An 18,569-nucleotide genomic window follows, 5' to 3' on the forward strand; every position below is an offset into this window, starting at 1 on the left:
TAATATAATCAGAATTCCAGCACTTCATTATTTTCTGTGAATTTTCACATTCAACCAACTTTACAATTAATGTCAGATAATAACAGCTTTGCTTGCATACTTCCTTTGTTAACAGAGCAAAAACCAAACTACAAAATACAGACCTAGACTCTTTTAGTAGCTTACATGTATGCATTTAAATGTAGTTATCTCAAGAGCTTAATCACATTATGCAATGGGGCACAGAAATCACAACCTCACATTTGTGTGATGCGAAGGCAGGTGTCAGATTGCAATGGACAAAACCAACAAAGAACACAAATCAACATCTGCACATAATTCACCTTCATTCACCTTGAAAGAAATAGTCATTACTCTCAAAACAGTAATTCAGACAACTGCTGAACGTGGCAAATGTGAAAACGATCTCCAGGTAACATAATCCTGAAGATGGTTACTTAGGTTGAAAAAAGACACAATGGGGTTTATTTACTAAAGGCAAATCCACTTTGCACTACAAGTGCACTTGGAAGTGCAGTCGCTGTAGATCCGAGGGGGACATGCAAGGAAAATGAAAAACTTGTACGTGATTGGATGATAAAATCAGCAGAGCTTCCCCTGATTTCAGATCTTCCCCTCAGATCTACAGCAACTGAACTTCCATGTGCACTTGCAGTGCAAAATGGATTTGCCTTTAGTAAATAAACCCCTAATATCTAGTTCAACAAATATTCGTTGGAAATTTGGTGTACTCAAACATTGAAAATCATTGTTGGCTACGCAAGTACATCCAGAAAAAATAATTATTAATGTGTTTCAGCTGCTGTGGCCAAAATATAGCATGCTATGAGTAAGGCCACAGTGGCCAAAACAAGTTAGCATTGTTTTACTGGATGTACTTGTGTAGCTAATAAAGATTTTCAATGTTTCAGTCCACCGAGTTGCTGGCTTATATCTATCAATGTTAAAAGTATTGAGGGACTGCACATTCCATCCACGAGCACCAGTCTTCAGCCTTGGTTAGCATCACCAACAGTAGAGCTTGGGTATTTTATTCAGAGATTCCATCCAGTTCAACCAATAGAAAAAAAATACATAGGATTTTTTTTTTTAAAACCTCCATATACGGAGCCCTATACCCACAGTTTATATAGAGCAGGGTTCTCCAAACTACGGCCCTCCAGTTGTTCAGGAATTCCCATCATGCCTAGTCATCTATGTGAATGTCAGAGTTTTACAATGCTTCATGGGACATGTAGTTCCACAACAGCTTGAGGGCCGTAGTTTGAAGACCCCTGATTTAGAGGAAGGCAAACAAACCTCTATTAACCACTTACGGACCACGCCATTATATGTCGGTACTTTGAAGAGGAATACTGTTAGCTGCCATATCCCCGGTATCCTCTTCTTCAGCGGGCAGTCCACTTTCAGATAAAAGTGGTCTCTAGGGCAGATTCGGCGCGAGATCACTTTTATCGGCGGCAGGAGAAGGACCCCTCCCCCACCTGCCACTCTCCGGTGCCCTCCGTTGCGCGCTGGAGCCGTCGGCAGTGGCAGGGGCAATCGCGTCTCCATATCATTACAGGGTGGAAGCAACGTCAAAACGTCACTTCCGCCCATAGCTCCTAAATTTTTTTTTTAAATGACATTTCATTTTTTATTTTTATTTTTTGCATTTTAGTGTAAATATGAGATCTGAGGTCTTTTTGACCCCAGATCTCATATTTAGGAGGTCCTGTAATGCTTTATTTCTATTACAAGGGATGTTTACATTCCTTGTAATAGGAATAAATGTGACACAATTTTTTTATTTAAAGATTAGTGTAAAAATTAAAAACAAAAAAGTTAAAATAAATAAGAAAATTTTTTTTTTAAACGCGCCCCGTCCCGCCGAGCTCGCGTGCAGAAGCAAACGCATATGTGAGTAGCGTCCGCATATAAAAACTGTGTACATAACACACATGTGAGGTATCATCGCTATCATTAGAGTGAGAGCAATAATTCTAGCCCTAGACCTCCTCTGTAACTCAAAACATGCAACCTGTAGAATTTTTTAAACGTCGCCTATGGAGATTTTTAAGGGTTAAAGTTTGTCGCCATTCCACGAGTGGCGCAACTTTGAAGCGTGACATGTTGGGTATCAATTTACTCGGCGTAACATTATCTTTCATAATATAAAAAAAAATTGGGCTAACTTTACTGCTGTCTCATTTTTTAATTCAAAAAAGTGAATTTTTTCCAAAAAAAGTGCGCTTGTAAGACCGCTGCGCAAATACAGTGTGACTAAAAGTATTGCAACAACCATCATTTTATTCTCTAGGGTGTTCAAAAACATATATACAATGTTTGGGGGTTCTAAATAATTTTCTAGCAAAAATGATTTTAACTTGTAAACAGCAAGTTTGAAAAATAGGCCTGGTCTGTAAGTGGTTAAACATGGTCCGATTTGATCCCCTAGAAGACATTCAGCAATGGTGTTATTATCTATAAATGTTAATATCCAGTTTAATTTTTTTACATAGGAATGCATAAAGCTCTTTTTTAAAACAATCTACTGAGCTGGCCAGAACTCGTTACTGAGAGAGTCTATTTCACAAAGATATTATAAATCTTTCATTTTCATATTCATAGCTGCCCACTAACTGCTCAGAAATCTTAATAGATTGTGATAAGATAGAATGTTTCTTATATCGTTGAAAATAATGCTATATAAAATCACAATCTATGATCCTCTATGATCCCGATTGGCTAATGGTTTAACAGAAATTGAACTTTCTGATTGGCTGCAGTTATTGATAATAGCAAAAATTTGAAAATGTCCTTAATATCAGGTTATGTTCCATGAAAATTTCTTAGGTTTGAAATTTTGACACCAGAAATTCTTTGCTCGGATATTTCAAATTCCAACACTTCACATTCCCATCTGCTCTTCTGATTACCTTTGCTAAAATATGTTAAGCATACTTTTGGCCATTATCAACTAGTCTACAACGGCTAGTCTGGTACCCTGTTATTGCAAACAGGCTTGTATGCTTCTAGTACACTAAAAACCAGATGTGGTCCTTCACCGCTTTTTGCCAACATTACAGCCAAAAACAAAATGCAAACATAAGTAAAAAGCAGTTTTGTGTTAGTTTATTTCTTTTTTATGGAGTTTTGTATTTTTTCATAGCTCTTTATGAACTAGGCGGTATTGTGATGTCTAATATATATAGTAATTCTACAAAGCTGCATTGTAACAGGCAGTGGGCAGGTGGGGTTGTCTCTTTGGAAAGCATTTTATTAAGTAAATAACACATTTATATATTATAATCTCACTTCAATTTATAAAGGTCTGTCCTGGTGCCCGGTGATTGAGGAGGTCCCCATACCCCATGTACTAATAGAGAGACAGAACACTCTACAATACAACATCTCCGGATACTTCCCTGATGATGTGACTGTGATCTGGTGCAGGAAGGAGAAAGGAGCCCAGGAATATATTCCTCTATCACAAGATAAGAAGTACCAGATCCCAGACATCCAGTCCCAGAGACAGTCCGATCTCACCTATTCCTGTACAGCCAAACTGCTCTTCACACCAATTGTGACAGATGGAGAATCGGAGATCATGTGTAGAGTGTCCCATCCCAGCCTGGAGAGACCCATAGAGAGAGGATCAGGACCTCTACAGGTGCAAGGTGAGTACAGAAGAAATGTACAAAGCAAAAACATGTGCGTGATATTGTACAAAATGAAAGTCTTAAACCCTTACACAAATATATTGTTCTTCCAGCTAAACTGAAAAACAGGAAATTACTAAAACCTTCTCTGGGCATCGGGAAAGTGACGTTCTATCAGTCACTGGAGAACTTCTATCCCAAACACATCCAGATTGAGTGGCATTACTGCTCAGGAGAGAAGCTGAAACAACGCTGCCAATCCCAGGAGAAATATACAACTAATCTAAATAAAACTTTCACTGTTGTGAGTGAATGTGGGGTTTCCGAGGATCTTTTACAGAGTCCAGATTTCAGAGTACGAGTCACCTGGAGGCACGAGTCCATGGATGAGGAGGAATACAAGGAATTTTCTATAAAAGATAAAGGTAAGAGATGCCTTTAGGAATTCTACAAAAGTATATAAGAAGACTTGCATGCTTTCACTGCACTTTGAGACATGAAATCTGATGTACAGTATGTGGTGGTACAGGGTTATGTCCAAAGCTCTGCTTCTACACCATTAGGTAAAGCCCTTCTCTCTCTACTCCTCTCTGTTCACCTGAATACTTTCATCATTTAGGGTATTTGTCAGGCAGCTCCATGAAATTAAATGTGTGTTTGGAAGGCATGTGTGAAAGTATTTTAGGTTGAAAACATACATAGGTTGAGATGATTTCTGGAACTAACTTTTAAAGCGGAGGTCTTCCCCCCCCCCTGCACAAATACTGCAGCTGCTGACTTTTAATATATGGACACTTACCTGTCCAAGGAGGCTGCAATGTCAGCACCTCATCCATTCTTTGGATCGGCTGTCGGGTGCAGCTATTGCCGGTAAGGGAACCCGGCAGTGAAGTCTTTCGGCTTCACAGCTGGTTCCCTACTGCACATACGCGAAGTGCGCTGCTCTTTCTAATTGGCCTGGCGGCAGTCGAGGGGGGCTGAGCTTCTGAGAGATGGCCCCGACTCTGGAAGTGGGGAAGGGGACCTGTCAGGTCCCCCCCCCCCCCCGAAAAGGTGCCAAACGTGACACCGGAGGGGGGGGAGAAGACAAATAAGTGGAAGTTCCACTTTTGGGTGGAACTCCGCTTTAAATAACTGAAAATCTTCAGGTGCTTATCAGAGAGAAGAAAGACAAAGTAGCAGAAGGACATCTGCCTTGGGAGCTTCATTGGCATTGCAAAACTTTTTTATGTTATATCGTATAGTGTTTTTGGCCTTAGGTTGCATGACACCATGCATGAAACTGTATTAGGAGGGAGATTAGGGCCTTTCTATACTCCCCTGCTCTGTGTAATGGTTTTCTATACTCCTCTGCTCTATGTAATAGTTTTCTATACTCTCCTGCTCTGTGTAATGGTTTTCTATACTTCCTTGCTCTGTGTAATGGTTTTCTATACTCCCCTGCTCTGTGTAATGGTTTTCTATACTCCCCTGCTCTATGTAATGGTTTTCTATACTCCCCTGCTCTATGTAATGGCTTTCTATACTTCCCTGCTCTATGTAATGGTTTTCTATACTTCCCTGCTCTGTGTAATAGTTTTCTATACTCCCCTGCTCATATGTAATGGTTTTCTATACTTCCCTGCTCTGTGTAATGGTTTTCTATACTCCCCTGCTCTGTGTAATGGTTTCCTATACTTCCCTGCTCTGTGTAATGGTTTTCTATACTTCCCCTCTCTGTGTAATGGTTTTCTATACTCCCCTGCTCTGTGTAATGGTTTCCTATACTTCCCTGCTCTGTGTAATGGTTTTCTATACTTCCCCTCTCTGTGTAATGGTTTTCTATACTCCCCTGCTCTGTGTAATGGTTTTCTATACTTCCTTGCGAAATCAACCAGCACAGAAAATAGGCACTTTGTTGTGCTTTTCAAAAACACTTAGCAACGCATATGTGGCAACCTGCAGAAAAAAGGCACACTTTGCGGAGCATTTTGAAATCGCATGGCAACGTGCATCAAACTTGTGCTACCATTCATTGGCATCTGCGCATTTCCGAATGCACGGCAACTTGCAAGAAAACGCACGCTTTGGTGGGCATTTCAAATACGCATGGCAACGTGCGGCTCACTTGCATTACCGTTTGCTGGCATCTGCGTGTTTCTGAGCGCATGGCAACCTGCAATAAAAATATGCACCCTTTACCATGCATTTAAAAAAATGCAGCAAAGTGTTTCACGTCAGTGTTACCATTTTGGATGTGTTCAGAGCAACCAGCAAAGAAAACATGTGCTTTGTCATGTGTTTAAAAAACAAACAGCAACGCACATTGCATTTGCTTTACCATTCATCCACATCTGCACATTTCCAAATGCACAGCATGCATTTATGTTTAACCACTTCAATACCAGGCACTTAGACACCTTCCCGCCCAGCCCAATTTTCACCTTTCAGTGCTGTCGCAATTTGAATGACAATTGCGCAGTCATGCTACACTGTACCCAAACTACATTTTTATCATTTTGTTCCCACAAATAGAACTTTCTTTTGGTGGTATTTGATCACCTCTGCAGTTTTTATTTTTTGCGCAACAAATAAAAAAAGACCGAAAATTTTGAAAAAAAACAAGTTTTTCTTTGTTTCTGTTAAAACTTTTTGAAAATAAGTACGTTTTCTTTTTCAATGACGGGCACTGATACGACGGCACTGATGGGCACCGATCAGGTGGCACCAATGAGGTGGCACTGATGAGGTGGCACTGACGGGCACTGATGATGGGCACTGATAGGCGGCACTGATGGGCACTGATAGGCGGCACTGATGGGCACTGATAGGTGGCACTGATGGGCACTGATAGGTGGCACTGGTATGCGGCACTGATGGGCACTCATAGGTGGCACAGATGGACACTTATAGGCGGCACTGATGGGCACTCATAGGTGGCATTGATGGTTACTTATGGGTGGCACTGATAGTTGGCACAGATGGACACGGATGGGCACTGATATATGGGCACTGATGGGCACGGATGGGCACTGACAGGTGGCATGAATGGACACTGATGGGTGGCACTGATGGCACTGCTTGTTTGCAGTGATGCCCCTAAGGGTGGCATTGCTGGGCATCACTGCAACATGATGGTGCCAATCAGTGCCCATTTGTGGGCACTGATTGGCACAGATTTAGCACACTGGGCACATGTGGATGGCCATGGAGTACATACCTGGCCATCCACATGTTGCCCCTTCCCTGGTGGTCCTAGTGGCGATCCCTGGTGGTCCAGTGTGGTGATCTGAGGGGGGGCTGTGCTGATAAACAATCAGCGCAGACCCCCCCTGCCAGGAGAGCCGCCGATCGGCTCTCCTCTACTCGCGTCTGTCAGACGCGAGTGAGGAAGAGCCGATCAACGGCTCTTCCTATTGACAGCGTGATCAGCCGTGATTGGACACGGCTGATCACGTGGTAAAGAGCCTCCGCCGGAGGCTCTTTACCAAGATCGGTGGAGCGGTGTGTCAGACTGACACACCGCTCCACCGATCGCCGCGATGCGCGCCCCCGTTATACATGTTATACTTACCTTCACTGTGCAGCTCGTTCTGCACAGAATGGCCCCAAACCTGGTCTTCTGGGGTCCCTCGGCGGCTGTTTCAGCTCCTCCCCGCAAGAACTAACCACCTTAATGCGAACTCCCTCGCATGGTGGTTAGTTATTGCGGGCGCGCTCCCGTGATACAGCCGGCGGCTATAGTCGCTCACTGTATCACTCGGCCCCGCCCCCGGCGCGCCGCGTCATTGGATGTGATTGACAGCAGCGCGAGCCAATGGCTGCGCTGCTTTCAATCCATCCACTGTAGCCAATCAGTGACCAGGCTGAGCGGCGAAATGGATGTCGGGAGCGAGCGGCTGAGTTTCGAGGTGTCAGGTAAGTAAAACGGGGGGGCTGGGGGCGGCGGTATTGTCAAAAGTTTTTTCACCTTAATGCATATATTGCATTAAGGTGAAAAAATATTTACCTTTACAACCCCTTTTAAGTGTATCTAAACCCAAAGCCAAAAATGTAATATTTTGCAAATTACTGGTCCTCAGTTTGGTGTCTGCACTTGTTTCCTTTTTTAAGCTTCTTTTGCTTTATTTTCAACTGGTAATCCTGCAAATAACACTTCCTCCCCCATTGTATTTATGGAGGGAGCCATGGTTGTCACCCTATACTGCTCTCCAGATATGAACTACAAACATGTCCGTATCTCTTCATCTCCATTACACAGGAGGCAGGACAATTGGTGGTTTACATAAGATAGTTAGGAAGGAAGCTATTCTTCAATGCAGCTCACAGGAAGTGACAAGGGCTTTGTATTTTTAGCAAGATCAACAAGTACAGTATCTCACAAAAGTGAGTACACCCCTCACATTTTTGTAAATATTTTATTATATCTTTTCATGTGACAACACTGAAGAAATGACTCTTTGCTACAATGTAAAGTAGTGAGTGTACAGCTTGTATAACAGTGTAAATTTGCTGTCCCCTCAAAATAACTCAACACACAGCCATTAATGTCTAAACCGCTGGCAACAAAAGTGAGTACACCCCTAAGTGAAAATGTCCAAATTGGGCCCAAGTAGCCATTTTCCCTCCCCGGGATGATGTGACTCATTTGTGTTACAAGGTCTCAGGTGTGAATGGGGAGCAGGTGTGTTAAATTTGGTGTTATCGCTCTCACTCTCTCATACTGGTCACTGGAAGTTCAACATGGCACCTCATGGCAAAGAACTCTCTGAGGATCTAAAAAAAAAGAATTGTTGCTCTACATAAAGATGACCTAGGCTATAAGAAGACCAAAGAATTTGAGTGCACATGCTCAGCATCATATCTAGAGGTTGTCTTTGGGAAATAGACGTATGAGTGCTGCCAGCATTTGTGCAGAGGTTGAAGGGGTGGGGGGTCAGCCTGTCAGTGCTCAGACCATATGCCGCACACTGCATCAAATTGGTCTGCATGGCTGTAGTCCCAGAAGAAAGTCTCTTCTAAATATGATGCACAGGAAAGCCCGAAAACAGTTTGCTGAAGACAAGTATACTAAAGACATGTATTACTGGAACCATGTCCTGTGGTCTGAAGAGACCAAGATAAACTTATTTGGTTCAGATGGTGTCAAGCATGGTGAAGGCAACCAGGTAAAGAGTAGAAAGAGAAGTGTGTCTTGTCTACAGTCAAGCATGGTGGTGGGAGTGTCATGGTCTGGGGCTCGTCATGGAGGAGTGGAAGAGGACTGCAGTGGCAACCTGTGAAGCTCTGGTGAACTCCATGCCCAAGAGGGTTAAGGCAGTGCTGGAAAATAATGGTGGCCACACAAAATATTGACACTTTAGGCCCAATTTGGACATTTTCACTTAGGGGTGTACTCACTTTTGTTGCCAGCGGTTTAGACATTAATGTCTGTGTGTTGAGTTATTTTTGAGGGGACAGCAAATTTACACTGTTATACAAGCTGTACACTCACTACTTTAGATTGTAGCAAAGTGTCATTTCTTCAGTGTTGTCACATGAAAAGATATAATAATATATTTACAAAAATGTGAGGGGTGTACTCACTTTTGTGAGATACTGTATTTGCTGTATTTCCTGAAAATGTTCCTAGCTTACCATTTGCCATCCAGCCACCGCAGTTATACAGTGGCAGGTTGTACGTCGGCTCTTTAAGATGCTATAGCAGGCGTGCGCACCCACAGTGTATCCCCAGAGTTGACGCGCATGCCCGGCGGAAGTGATGTCCGCCGGATCCCGCTCCTGAAAGAACAAGAACGGGGATGTGTGTGTGTAAACACACAAATCCCGGTTCTGTCAGGGGAGTAGAGGCAGATCGTGTGTTCCTACTAAGTAGGAACAACGATCTGTCTCCTCCCCCACTCAGTCCCATCACCCAACAGTTAGAAACACACCTAGGGAACACATTTAACCCCTTGATCGCCCCCTAGTGTTAACCCCTTCCCTGCCAGTGACATTTATACAGTAATCAATGGCTATTTTTAGCTCTGATCGCTGTATAAATTTCAGTGGTCCCAAAAAAGTGTCAAAAGTATCCGATCTGTCGGTCGCAATGTCGCAGTCCCAATTAAAAATCGCAGATCACCGCCATTACTAGTATAAAAAAAAATAATAAAAATTATGTAAATCCCCTATTTTGTAGACGCTATAAATTTTGCACAAACCAATCAATATACGCTTATTGTGATTTTTTTTTTTTTTTTTTTACCAAAAATATGTAGAATATATATCAGCCTGATAAACTGAGAAAAAAAATTGTTTTTTTTTTTTTAAATGTTGGGGAAATTTATTATAGCAAAAAGTAAAAAATATTGTGTTTTTTTTTCAAAATTGTCGCTCTATTTTTGTTTATAGCGAAAAAAAATAAAAACTGTAGTGGTGATCAAATACCACCAAAAGAAAGTTCTATTTGTGGGTAAAAAAGGACATAAAGCGACACAGTGCTGTATCGCAAAAAATGGCCTGGTCAGGAAGGGGACAAATTCTTCTGGGGCTAAAGTGGTTAAAAAAGAAAACTAATACAGCCACCATATCTAATACCACGTAAACACGAGCGGACTTTTCGACTGGACTGGTCCGACGGACCAAATCCGGCGGACAATCCGACCGTGTGTGGACTCCATCGGACCTGCAGCGGACTTTTTCGGTTGAAAATCTGACGGACTTTAGATTTGGAACATGTTTCAAATCTTTCCGACAGACTCGAGTCCGGTCGAAAAATCTGCTCGTCTGTATGCTAGTCCGGCGGACGAAAAACCGATGCTAGGGCAGCTATTGGCTACTGGCTATGAACTTCCTTATTTTAGACCGGTCGTACGACATCACGTACGAATCCGTCAGACTTTGGTGTGATCTTGTGTAGGCAAGTCCGTCGGAAGTCCGTCGGAAGTCTGTCAAAAGTCCGTTGGAAAGATTGTCGGACCAGTCCGGTCGAAAAGTCCGCCCGTGTGTACGCGACATAAGGGTTGTAACATATTGCATTTTGTTCCTGGGTTTAGTTATCCTTTAATTTTCAGCTGTTAGGGAATACAAAATATCTTTCAAGGCTTTACTTTCTTGGTTCTATGTGCGGTGTGCTGTATACATTGTGTACAATTACCTTTCATCCTTCGTTCATTTGTGTAGATTTTCCCTGGAGGCCACAAGTGGAGATGTCAGTCCCGCCCCTGAGGATCGGTGAAGAAGCCACCATACAGTGCGCAGTAAAAAAATACTTCCCGGATGCTGTGAATGTGACGTGGTTCAGAAAACACGAGCAATTCAGAGAAATGTATCCTGTGACCTCAGATGGGATGTACAGAATATTAAATATTACACTAGAGAGACAGAATGATCAGCCCTATGGATGTATATCAAGTGTGACCTTCTCCCCCTCTCTGGAGAGAGATCAGGGTGTGGAATATATCTGCAGGGTGGAACATCCCAGCCTGGAGCAACCAATAGAGAAAAGTACAGGAGCTCTGCACAGGACTGGTGAGTACCACATACACTGCAATAAGAGAAGAGGGAAGGAAGTTATATCACTAACCACTAACATTCATAAACCTCCTGGCAGCAAGTGGTTATAACAAGCTGCAGCCATGAGCTTGGTATCATTTTTAACAGCCGGAGATCAGCTGTAATGGGAAGGGCCAACACCAGCCACCTGGGGAGCCTGGGACCATGGTAAATGGCCAGGATAGCAGGATAGCTAAACACAGGAGATAGAGGAACATCTATTCTCAAATCTCATCTGTGACTAATGAAGCCAAAAGTTACAATTATTTCATCACTTTCTGTTTCAGAGCTGTGATCCCCTGACTGCTACAGCCAGGGACGCAGCTAATCAAGCACCATCTGTACTTGTTTTGGAGGGCAGGGGAGATATCAGAGGTCTAATAGACCACTAATGTCTCCATAAAGAGGACCTGTCACCTGCCCAAAGATATCATATAGGAGGCCTGTTATCCCCATTGTGATAGTAATAAAGATAAATGAAAAAATAAATAAAATAAAACATGTAAAATCAAATACATTTAAATAAAATAAATAAAAGTACATGATACCTGGGTGCCATATTGAGGGTAATTTGCTCCTTCACTCTCATATACTATGCATATTGTAGTTAATTAATGTAAATTTATTGTATGTTACTCTGACTCATGGATTCATGTTTGTAGCACTCTGGTTTTTTACTTGATTGCATTAAATATGCATATACTGTACGTATAGTGTGCAAGTTTTGCACCATTTTTTCTGATTATTGTATCTGGGAACTGATAGGATTGTATACCTATTTGGGACCGTTGAACCTGATTATCAGGCTATTTTTTGTTTTATTTTACTAAGGCATGCTAGGATTCATTTACTTACCATATTTTTCATTCCACTCCAAAAATGGGGAGAAATGCCTGTACGTCTTACAGAGCGAATACTGACCAGGCCCCCCCCCATCGTCGCCATGTCTCAATACAGGGCGTCTGTCTCCTCGCCAGTCACCACATGCAGATCAGGCTGCATGTAATGTACACAGGTCAGGCTGAATATAAAGCGCAGTTCCACCTATTTAAAAGTCAGCAGCTACAAAAAGTGTAGCTGCTGACTTTTAATGATCGGACACTCACCTGTCCCACGGTCCACGATGTGGGCGCCCGAAGCCCTGCCCCTCTCCCCCTCCTCTTAGATAACGGATCTAATCAGTTGTAAGTCTTTAGCCATTTTAACTTTCTGTACTCTTAGGTTATCAAGGTCTCTCAAAAGGACATCTCTAAAAACTCTAATGCCCCGTACACACGGTCGGACTTTGTTCGGACATTCCGACAACAAAATCCTAGGATTTTTTTCCGACGGATGTTGGCTCAAACTTGTTTTGCCTACACACGGTCGCACAAAGTTGTCGGAATTTCCGATCGCCAACCACGCGGTCACGTACACCACGTACGACGAGACTAGAAAAGGCCGGTTCAGAACCAAGCGTGGCACCCTTTGGGCTCCTTTTGCTAATCTCGTGTTAGTAAAAGTTTGGTGAGAGACGATTCGCGCTTTTTCAGACTCGTGGCTTTCAGATCGTTTTCTGCCGTTCAGTTTGTGCTTGTGGGTTTGTATCTGCTCTTCAGTGCGTGCAGCAAGTTCCGCGTGACTTTAGGTAGTCATTGTATTCTTGTTCGTTCGTTACTGGTTTTCAGGTCGCTCTTCACAGGCCTTGCTGTTCTTCAGTGCGTTCTGTTACTTCGTTCTGAGCAGCCGACCGTTTTCTAGCCATGTTTCGTATGCGTACTCCTCGTACAGTTCGTGCTGTGCGGGGGCTTGGTGTTGGAGTCCTGACCTTGACACAAGTCCAGTCCATGAACAGGGTGGGGAGGAGTTCATGGACCAAGAATTGGTTGCTTCAGCGTGACCAGTTCTCTCATATGCCTTTGCTCCGTGAGATCCGTGAGAATAATCCTGATGATTTTTAGGAACTTTCTCAGGATGACGGACCCCGTGTTTCACCGTTTGTTGGCTTCGCTGACCCCCTATATCAGCAGGCAGGATACCTGCATGAGGCAAGCCATCACTCCGGAGCAGAGGTTGGTCGCTACCTTGCGGTATTTGGCCACAGGGAGAAGTCTGCAGGACTTGAAGTTCTCGACAGGCATCTCCCCCCAGGCTCTGGGGATCATTATCCCAGAGACCTGTTCTGCCATCATCCAGGTCCTGCAGAAGGAGTATATGAAGGTAAGATTTTTTTCCTTTTATATCACATTTTATTGTATTGAATGTTTGATAATATATTGTATTTCTTTCCTCATTCCCTAATTATCATGATTGTAATATGCTGTGAATGTCCCCTTTGTCCTCATGCATGCTGGATTTTTATGTAATTATTATTTTAGGTCCTTCATACATATTTGCCCTTCAATAACCTCTCCAGCATGGTGTCTCCTGCCCCTATATTCACCTCATGTAGTCACTTAACAATGTATTTTATCAGCTCTATAGTAGTGCTTTACCCCAAACACAGCCTAAAATGTTTGAAAATGTTATTTTTGATTTAAATTCAGGCAGAGTGCCAGAGGCTTTTTTTTGTGGTGTCCCCAAATTTTTTGTAACCCTCCCTCCCCCCAACTGCTAAGTCAGCTGATCCCAATTCTCTATCCTCAATCATCTATCTGCTGACTTTGCCAAACCCATACACACTATACCCATCTCTTTAGTGCTTAGATTTATGGATGAATTCCCCAAAGCATGTAGTGCAAGGGCCTGCCTGTATACTTTCCAATGGTACTGTTTAAAGTTTTTGTATCCTATTATTATCTTGATAGGTAATAGCAGAATGTTCAAATGTGCTCAAATGTGTACAGTGTGTATTTATATCTTTGTATTATGACACTTCTTACCTGTCCAGTGGTCTGCCAATAGTGTAACTAAGGAGGGGCTGTTCCAAGTAATACCCTGTATTTAGGCATTCATCTCTCAATGAAGTGAAGAGGGTTACCTGTCCAAGAGTCCCCCCCCCTATAATGTTAGAAATGGCCCATGAGGGGGGGAGGGGGAATATGATAGGTGTACCTTATACTTTGTTGTTGTTAAATTCCCCTTAATAAATGCTATCTGGAGGTTGCCCCATAATGTTTGTGTATAATCTGCTTGCCATGTTTCTGTGAAAAAATAGTAATGTTTATTGTTTTTTCCTGAACAGTTTCCTTCAACGCCACATGAATGGCAGACTGTGGCCTCCCACTTTGCCCAGCGGTGGGACTTTCCTAACTGCGGAGGGGCAATTGATGGGAAACACGTCCACATCGTCCCACCACCCAACTCGGGGTCGTACTATTATAATTACAAGGGGTTTAATAGTATAGTGATGTTGGCGGTGGTGTCGGCTAATTACGAGTTCCTGTATGTGGACATGGGGAAGAATGGCCGGATGTCCGATGGTGGAGTGATCGCCCAGACGGAGTTCTACAGGTGTCTCCAGAATGGCAGCTTGGACTTGCCACCTCCAGAGGACAATGTTGAAGGTCTCCCATTTGTGTTCGTTGCTGATGAAGCATTTGCGCTGGGGGACCACCTGATTCGGCCATTCCTCATGAGGACCCTCACCCCGGAACAGAGGGTTTTTAATTACCGGCTGGCCAGAGCCTGAAGATTGGTGGAGAGCACATTTGGAATCCTGGCCAGCCGGTTCCGATTATTTCTGACACCCATCCATATGGCGGAGTATAAACTAAACCATATTATACTGGCGTGCTGTGTTCTCCATAACTTTTTAACGAAACATTCGGCCAACTATGCTGGCTCAGTTGGGCCTGAGGCCGGAATCCTACATCAAACCACACTGACAGCGCTTGAAAGTGGCCGTCCTGGCTTGCCCTCCCTGAGTGCCCGTGATGTCCGGTTACGATACCTGGAGTTCTTTGCGGGTAGGGGGGCTATCAATATGCCAGACAATCTGTGAAACCTTTTTCAAATAAAAAACAACCAAAAGAAATTCTTTGTGGACATTTACTGCTTGTGTTTGTTTTAGCTGACCCTGACAGAAATGTGTTGAGTGCAGAAAATGTCGTGATTGGGTAACCTTATAAAAAACAGTGTTGGCTGGTACTTCCTAAATGCAAAAACACATTTCACTACAAGTGCACTTGCAACTGCACTGAACCTGCACTTGTAGTGCAAAGTGTATTTGTCCTTAGGAAATAACCCCCATTTTTGCATAAAACAGCAATTACATCACCCCAAAAGTGTTGTAGTGTTGAGACAATAATCCACAGATGGGGGGAAATCACCCCTGGAAAAGCCAAATTTGGAAGATGCACACCAATTTACGAATGTCAACATGTGCTATCTGCAATCAGGGGGGATCAAGGGACGTGTTTTGGGGGAGCAAGCCCTTCCTCAATGCGACTTTATAATTGAGGAAGGGGTTGCACCCCCAAAACGCGTCCATTGATCTCCCGTGAGATCCCTGTGTGCATCCTCCAAATTTGGCTTTTCTAAACATTGAAAACAGTTTTAGAAGATTGGACCACAATAAAACAGGTGATTTTGTGGGGTTTAAATTCGCCCCAAAACATCAATGATGTTATTATTTTTTTTAATAACATCAATGATTTGTTGCTGTATGTTGTGCAATTCGAGATTACACCCCATGATCTCCCCGATCAGGATCTGGGCACTTTCAGAAGTAAAGCGTTCTCTATCCCTCACATCACGATCACCTAAAAAGAGATAAAGAACAAAAAAAAGTCTCAAAAATCTGCCACCATCCATCTCTTTTACCTGAGCCTGTGGTCGCAGACACTCACTTGTTGTGGTGCCAATCTCCACAACATCTTCTTCTTCCTCCTGCTCTTCTTCTTGTGTTGGTGGTATTTCACCTTCTTCCATAGGTGGGGGGTCTGTGTTCTCCTGGGATGAGGGGTGTCCTCCGAGTCTTTTCTCCCCTATGTAAAACAAAAATGGTATACTTAGCACACAGATATTTGATGGCAGAACTAGAAATAGGAAACATTGCTTGGAAGTGGGGTACAATTGTCTATTTTAGCCGAGTTCCAAGATGTATATTTTTTAGTGGCCTTTGTCAAGCTGCAATACTTTACCTGTTTGGTACAAGCTTCACAGATGTAGCCCCCCCTATAGTATACACTGGAGCACCTGTGTGCCCCCCTAATAAAAATGGTGTTCTGGGGTCCCACACTAGTGCTCCAGTGTCCAGATGTGAAAACAGCTGCTCAGTGTCCTCTCCTTACACACAATCTAGTTGGCATTTCATTCTAGTAACAAACCCATCTACACAAACAAATATTTGGCATCCAAGTAGGCCCCAAAAAATGTGTGAAAATGCATATGGCCTAAACAATGGTGTTCTAGAGGCCGAAAGAAAAATGTTTGATACGAATGAACATTAAAGTTGCCCTTTTAAACATTACAATTAATAAAAGCATATGGAGCAGAACGAACGGAATAAAGACAGAAAGAATAGGAACACAGCACAACTACTTACTTTTTTGCAGCACTCTCCGGATCTTTCGGTACTGCTCTGGCTCTCTCAACTTCAGGTCCGACCACCGCTTCCTGAGCTGATCTTTAGATCCTCGTACCCCGAAATTCCTGTGAAGGCTTTTGATCACTTTAGCAATGATTTTTGACTTTCGGATGTTGGGGTGTGGGTAAGGTCCATATTTTCCGTCATAGTCGGACTTCCTCATGATGTCGACCATCTCCAACATCTCCCCAAAGGACATATTTGTGGCCTTAAAACGTCTCCTTCTGGATCGGGACGTGCCTGGATTCGGGCTTTCCTCCTCCTCGTTGCTAGAATTAGCATGCACCTGCTGTAACTCCGCCATGTGCTCTTCACCCACTGCGCCGAACGAAAAGGGGCGGGGAATAGACTAGAAAGAATGTCAGGGGAGGGCGGAGTTACACGCATGCGCAGTGTGTATAAAGCGTAACACACGTGCGTATTACGTACGATCTGTGAGCGGAGGAAGGAGCATTGGACGCGCCGATCTTAAGAACGAAGGTAAGAGACAAACTTGTGCCTATACTGCTTCTAGATTGAGGCCTATATTGTAACAAGATTAGGAGAGTTTTGTCTGACATTAGGCTTTGTCTTGTGTTGTGTCTTGCAGTGAACATGGATATCTTAATGAAAGACAATGACTTCATGTCAGTATTCATAGAGATGCTAAGGGAGCTGCCCTGTCTGTGGGAGATTACCCACCCCCATTTCAAGAACCAAGCAAAGAGGAAGGCAGCACTGGAGCAATTGTGTGAAATTGTGAAGCAGGTGATCCCCACGGCAGACATCACCTATTTAAAGATCTTCATTGGTGGCCTGAGGAGCACATATCTGAGGGAGCGCAAGAAAGTCCTGGATTCACAGAGATCTGGAGCAGCAGATGACATCTATGTCCCCAGGATGTTGTACTACGACAGGCTGCACTTTCTGGCAGGCCAGACTGAACCCAGGCCATCCCTCTCCAGTCTTCCTTCCACGCTTCCTTCCCCCCCGGCTGAGGCTTCTGACGCCCAACCTGGGCCTTCCAGGCGATATGTGGAGGAGCCCAGCTTGAGCCAGGTATAGCATTCCTCTAAATATTTCTGCTTGTCCAATCAATGATGTTAACTAGATGTTAGTTGGGAGTACTAATTTAGGATTGTGATTGATGATGCAAAACATTACAACCATGTCCCTTTTTCATACACAGGGAAGTCTCAGCCAGGAGGTGGCCGGGCCGAGCCGGCTGGCTGATCTGCAGGTCCCTCCACCCTCCCTGAAAAGAGAAAGTGGCAGTAGGAGGAGTACCCTAGAGGAGGCTGCTATAGCATTCTTTTGGAGGGCTACAGAGGTCCTGGGAGCACCCCACACCATGGAGGAGAACATTGCTGCCTTCATAGCCTATAAAATGCAGAGGATGGAGGAGGGCCAAAAAGTCTTGTGTGAGGCCCTTATATCAGAGGCTCTGGAGAAAGGTATGAGGGGCCAAATTACACCTCAGACACACCTTTGCGTTGGTCCTCCTCCTCCTCCTGCAGGTCCTCCTCCTCCCTCTCCTCCAGGTCCTCCCAGTCTTCCTCCAGGTCCCCCCAGTCCTCCTCCAGGTCCCCCCAGTCCTCCTCCTCCTCCAGGTCCTACTCCTCCTCCTGCCACATCTCCAACTGCACAGCCACAGCCCGGAAGGAAGCGTGGAAGGAAGACCAGACAGTGATTGGCCTGGGTTCAGTCTGGTCGGCCAAAAGATGCAGCCTCTTGTGGTACCACAGCCTAGGGACATAGATGTCATCTGCTGCTATCCAGATCTCTGCGAATCCCGGACCAGACTGCCCTCCCTTAGATATGGACTCCTCAGGCCACCAATTTTGATGTTGAAGAATTGATGTCTGCCGTGGGGGTCCCAGGCTTCGCTAATTTCTCCTGTTGATCCAGTGTTGCCTTCCTCTTTG

General features: G+C 43.9%; 1 protein-coding gene across 3 annotated transcripts in view; it reads left to right on the plus strand.

The window, feature by feature from the left end:
• Positions 1 to 18,569, plus strand: part of LOC141148563 (uncharacterized) — a 76,806-nt gene that overhangs the window by 45,695 nt on the left and 12,542 nt on the right. For all 3 annotated transcript variants that reach the window (XM_073636120.1, XM_073636121.1, XM_073636122.1), the window contains 3 exons: positions 3,312 to 3,659; positions 3,755 to 4,066; positions 10,785 to 11,132. In XM_073636120.1, coding sequence (XP_073492221.1) covers positions 3,312 to 3,659; positions 3,755 to 4,066; positions 10,785 to 11,132 — 1,008 coding nt within the window. The remainder of the gene's footprint in view (positions 1 to 3,311; positions 3,660 to 3,754; positions 4,067 to 10,784; positions 11,133 to 18,569) is intronic.

The sequence above is a fragment of the Aquarana catesbeiana genome, linkage group LG06, assembly GCF_042186555.1.
Source record: "Aquarana catesbeiana isolate 2022-GZ linkage group LG06, ASM4218655v1, whole genome shotgun sequence".
Lineage (NCBI taxonomy): Eukaryota > Metazoa > Chordata > Amphibia > Anura > Ranidae > Aquarana > Aquarana catesbeiana.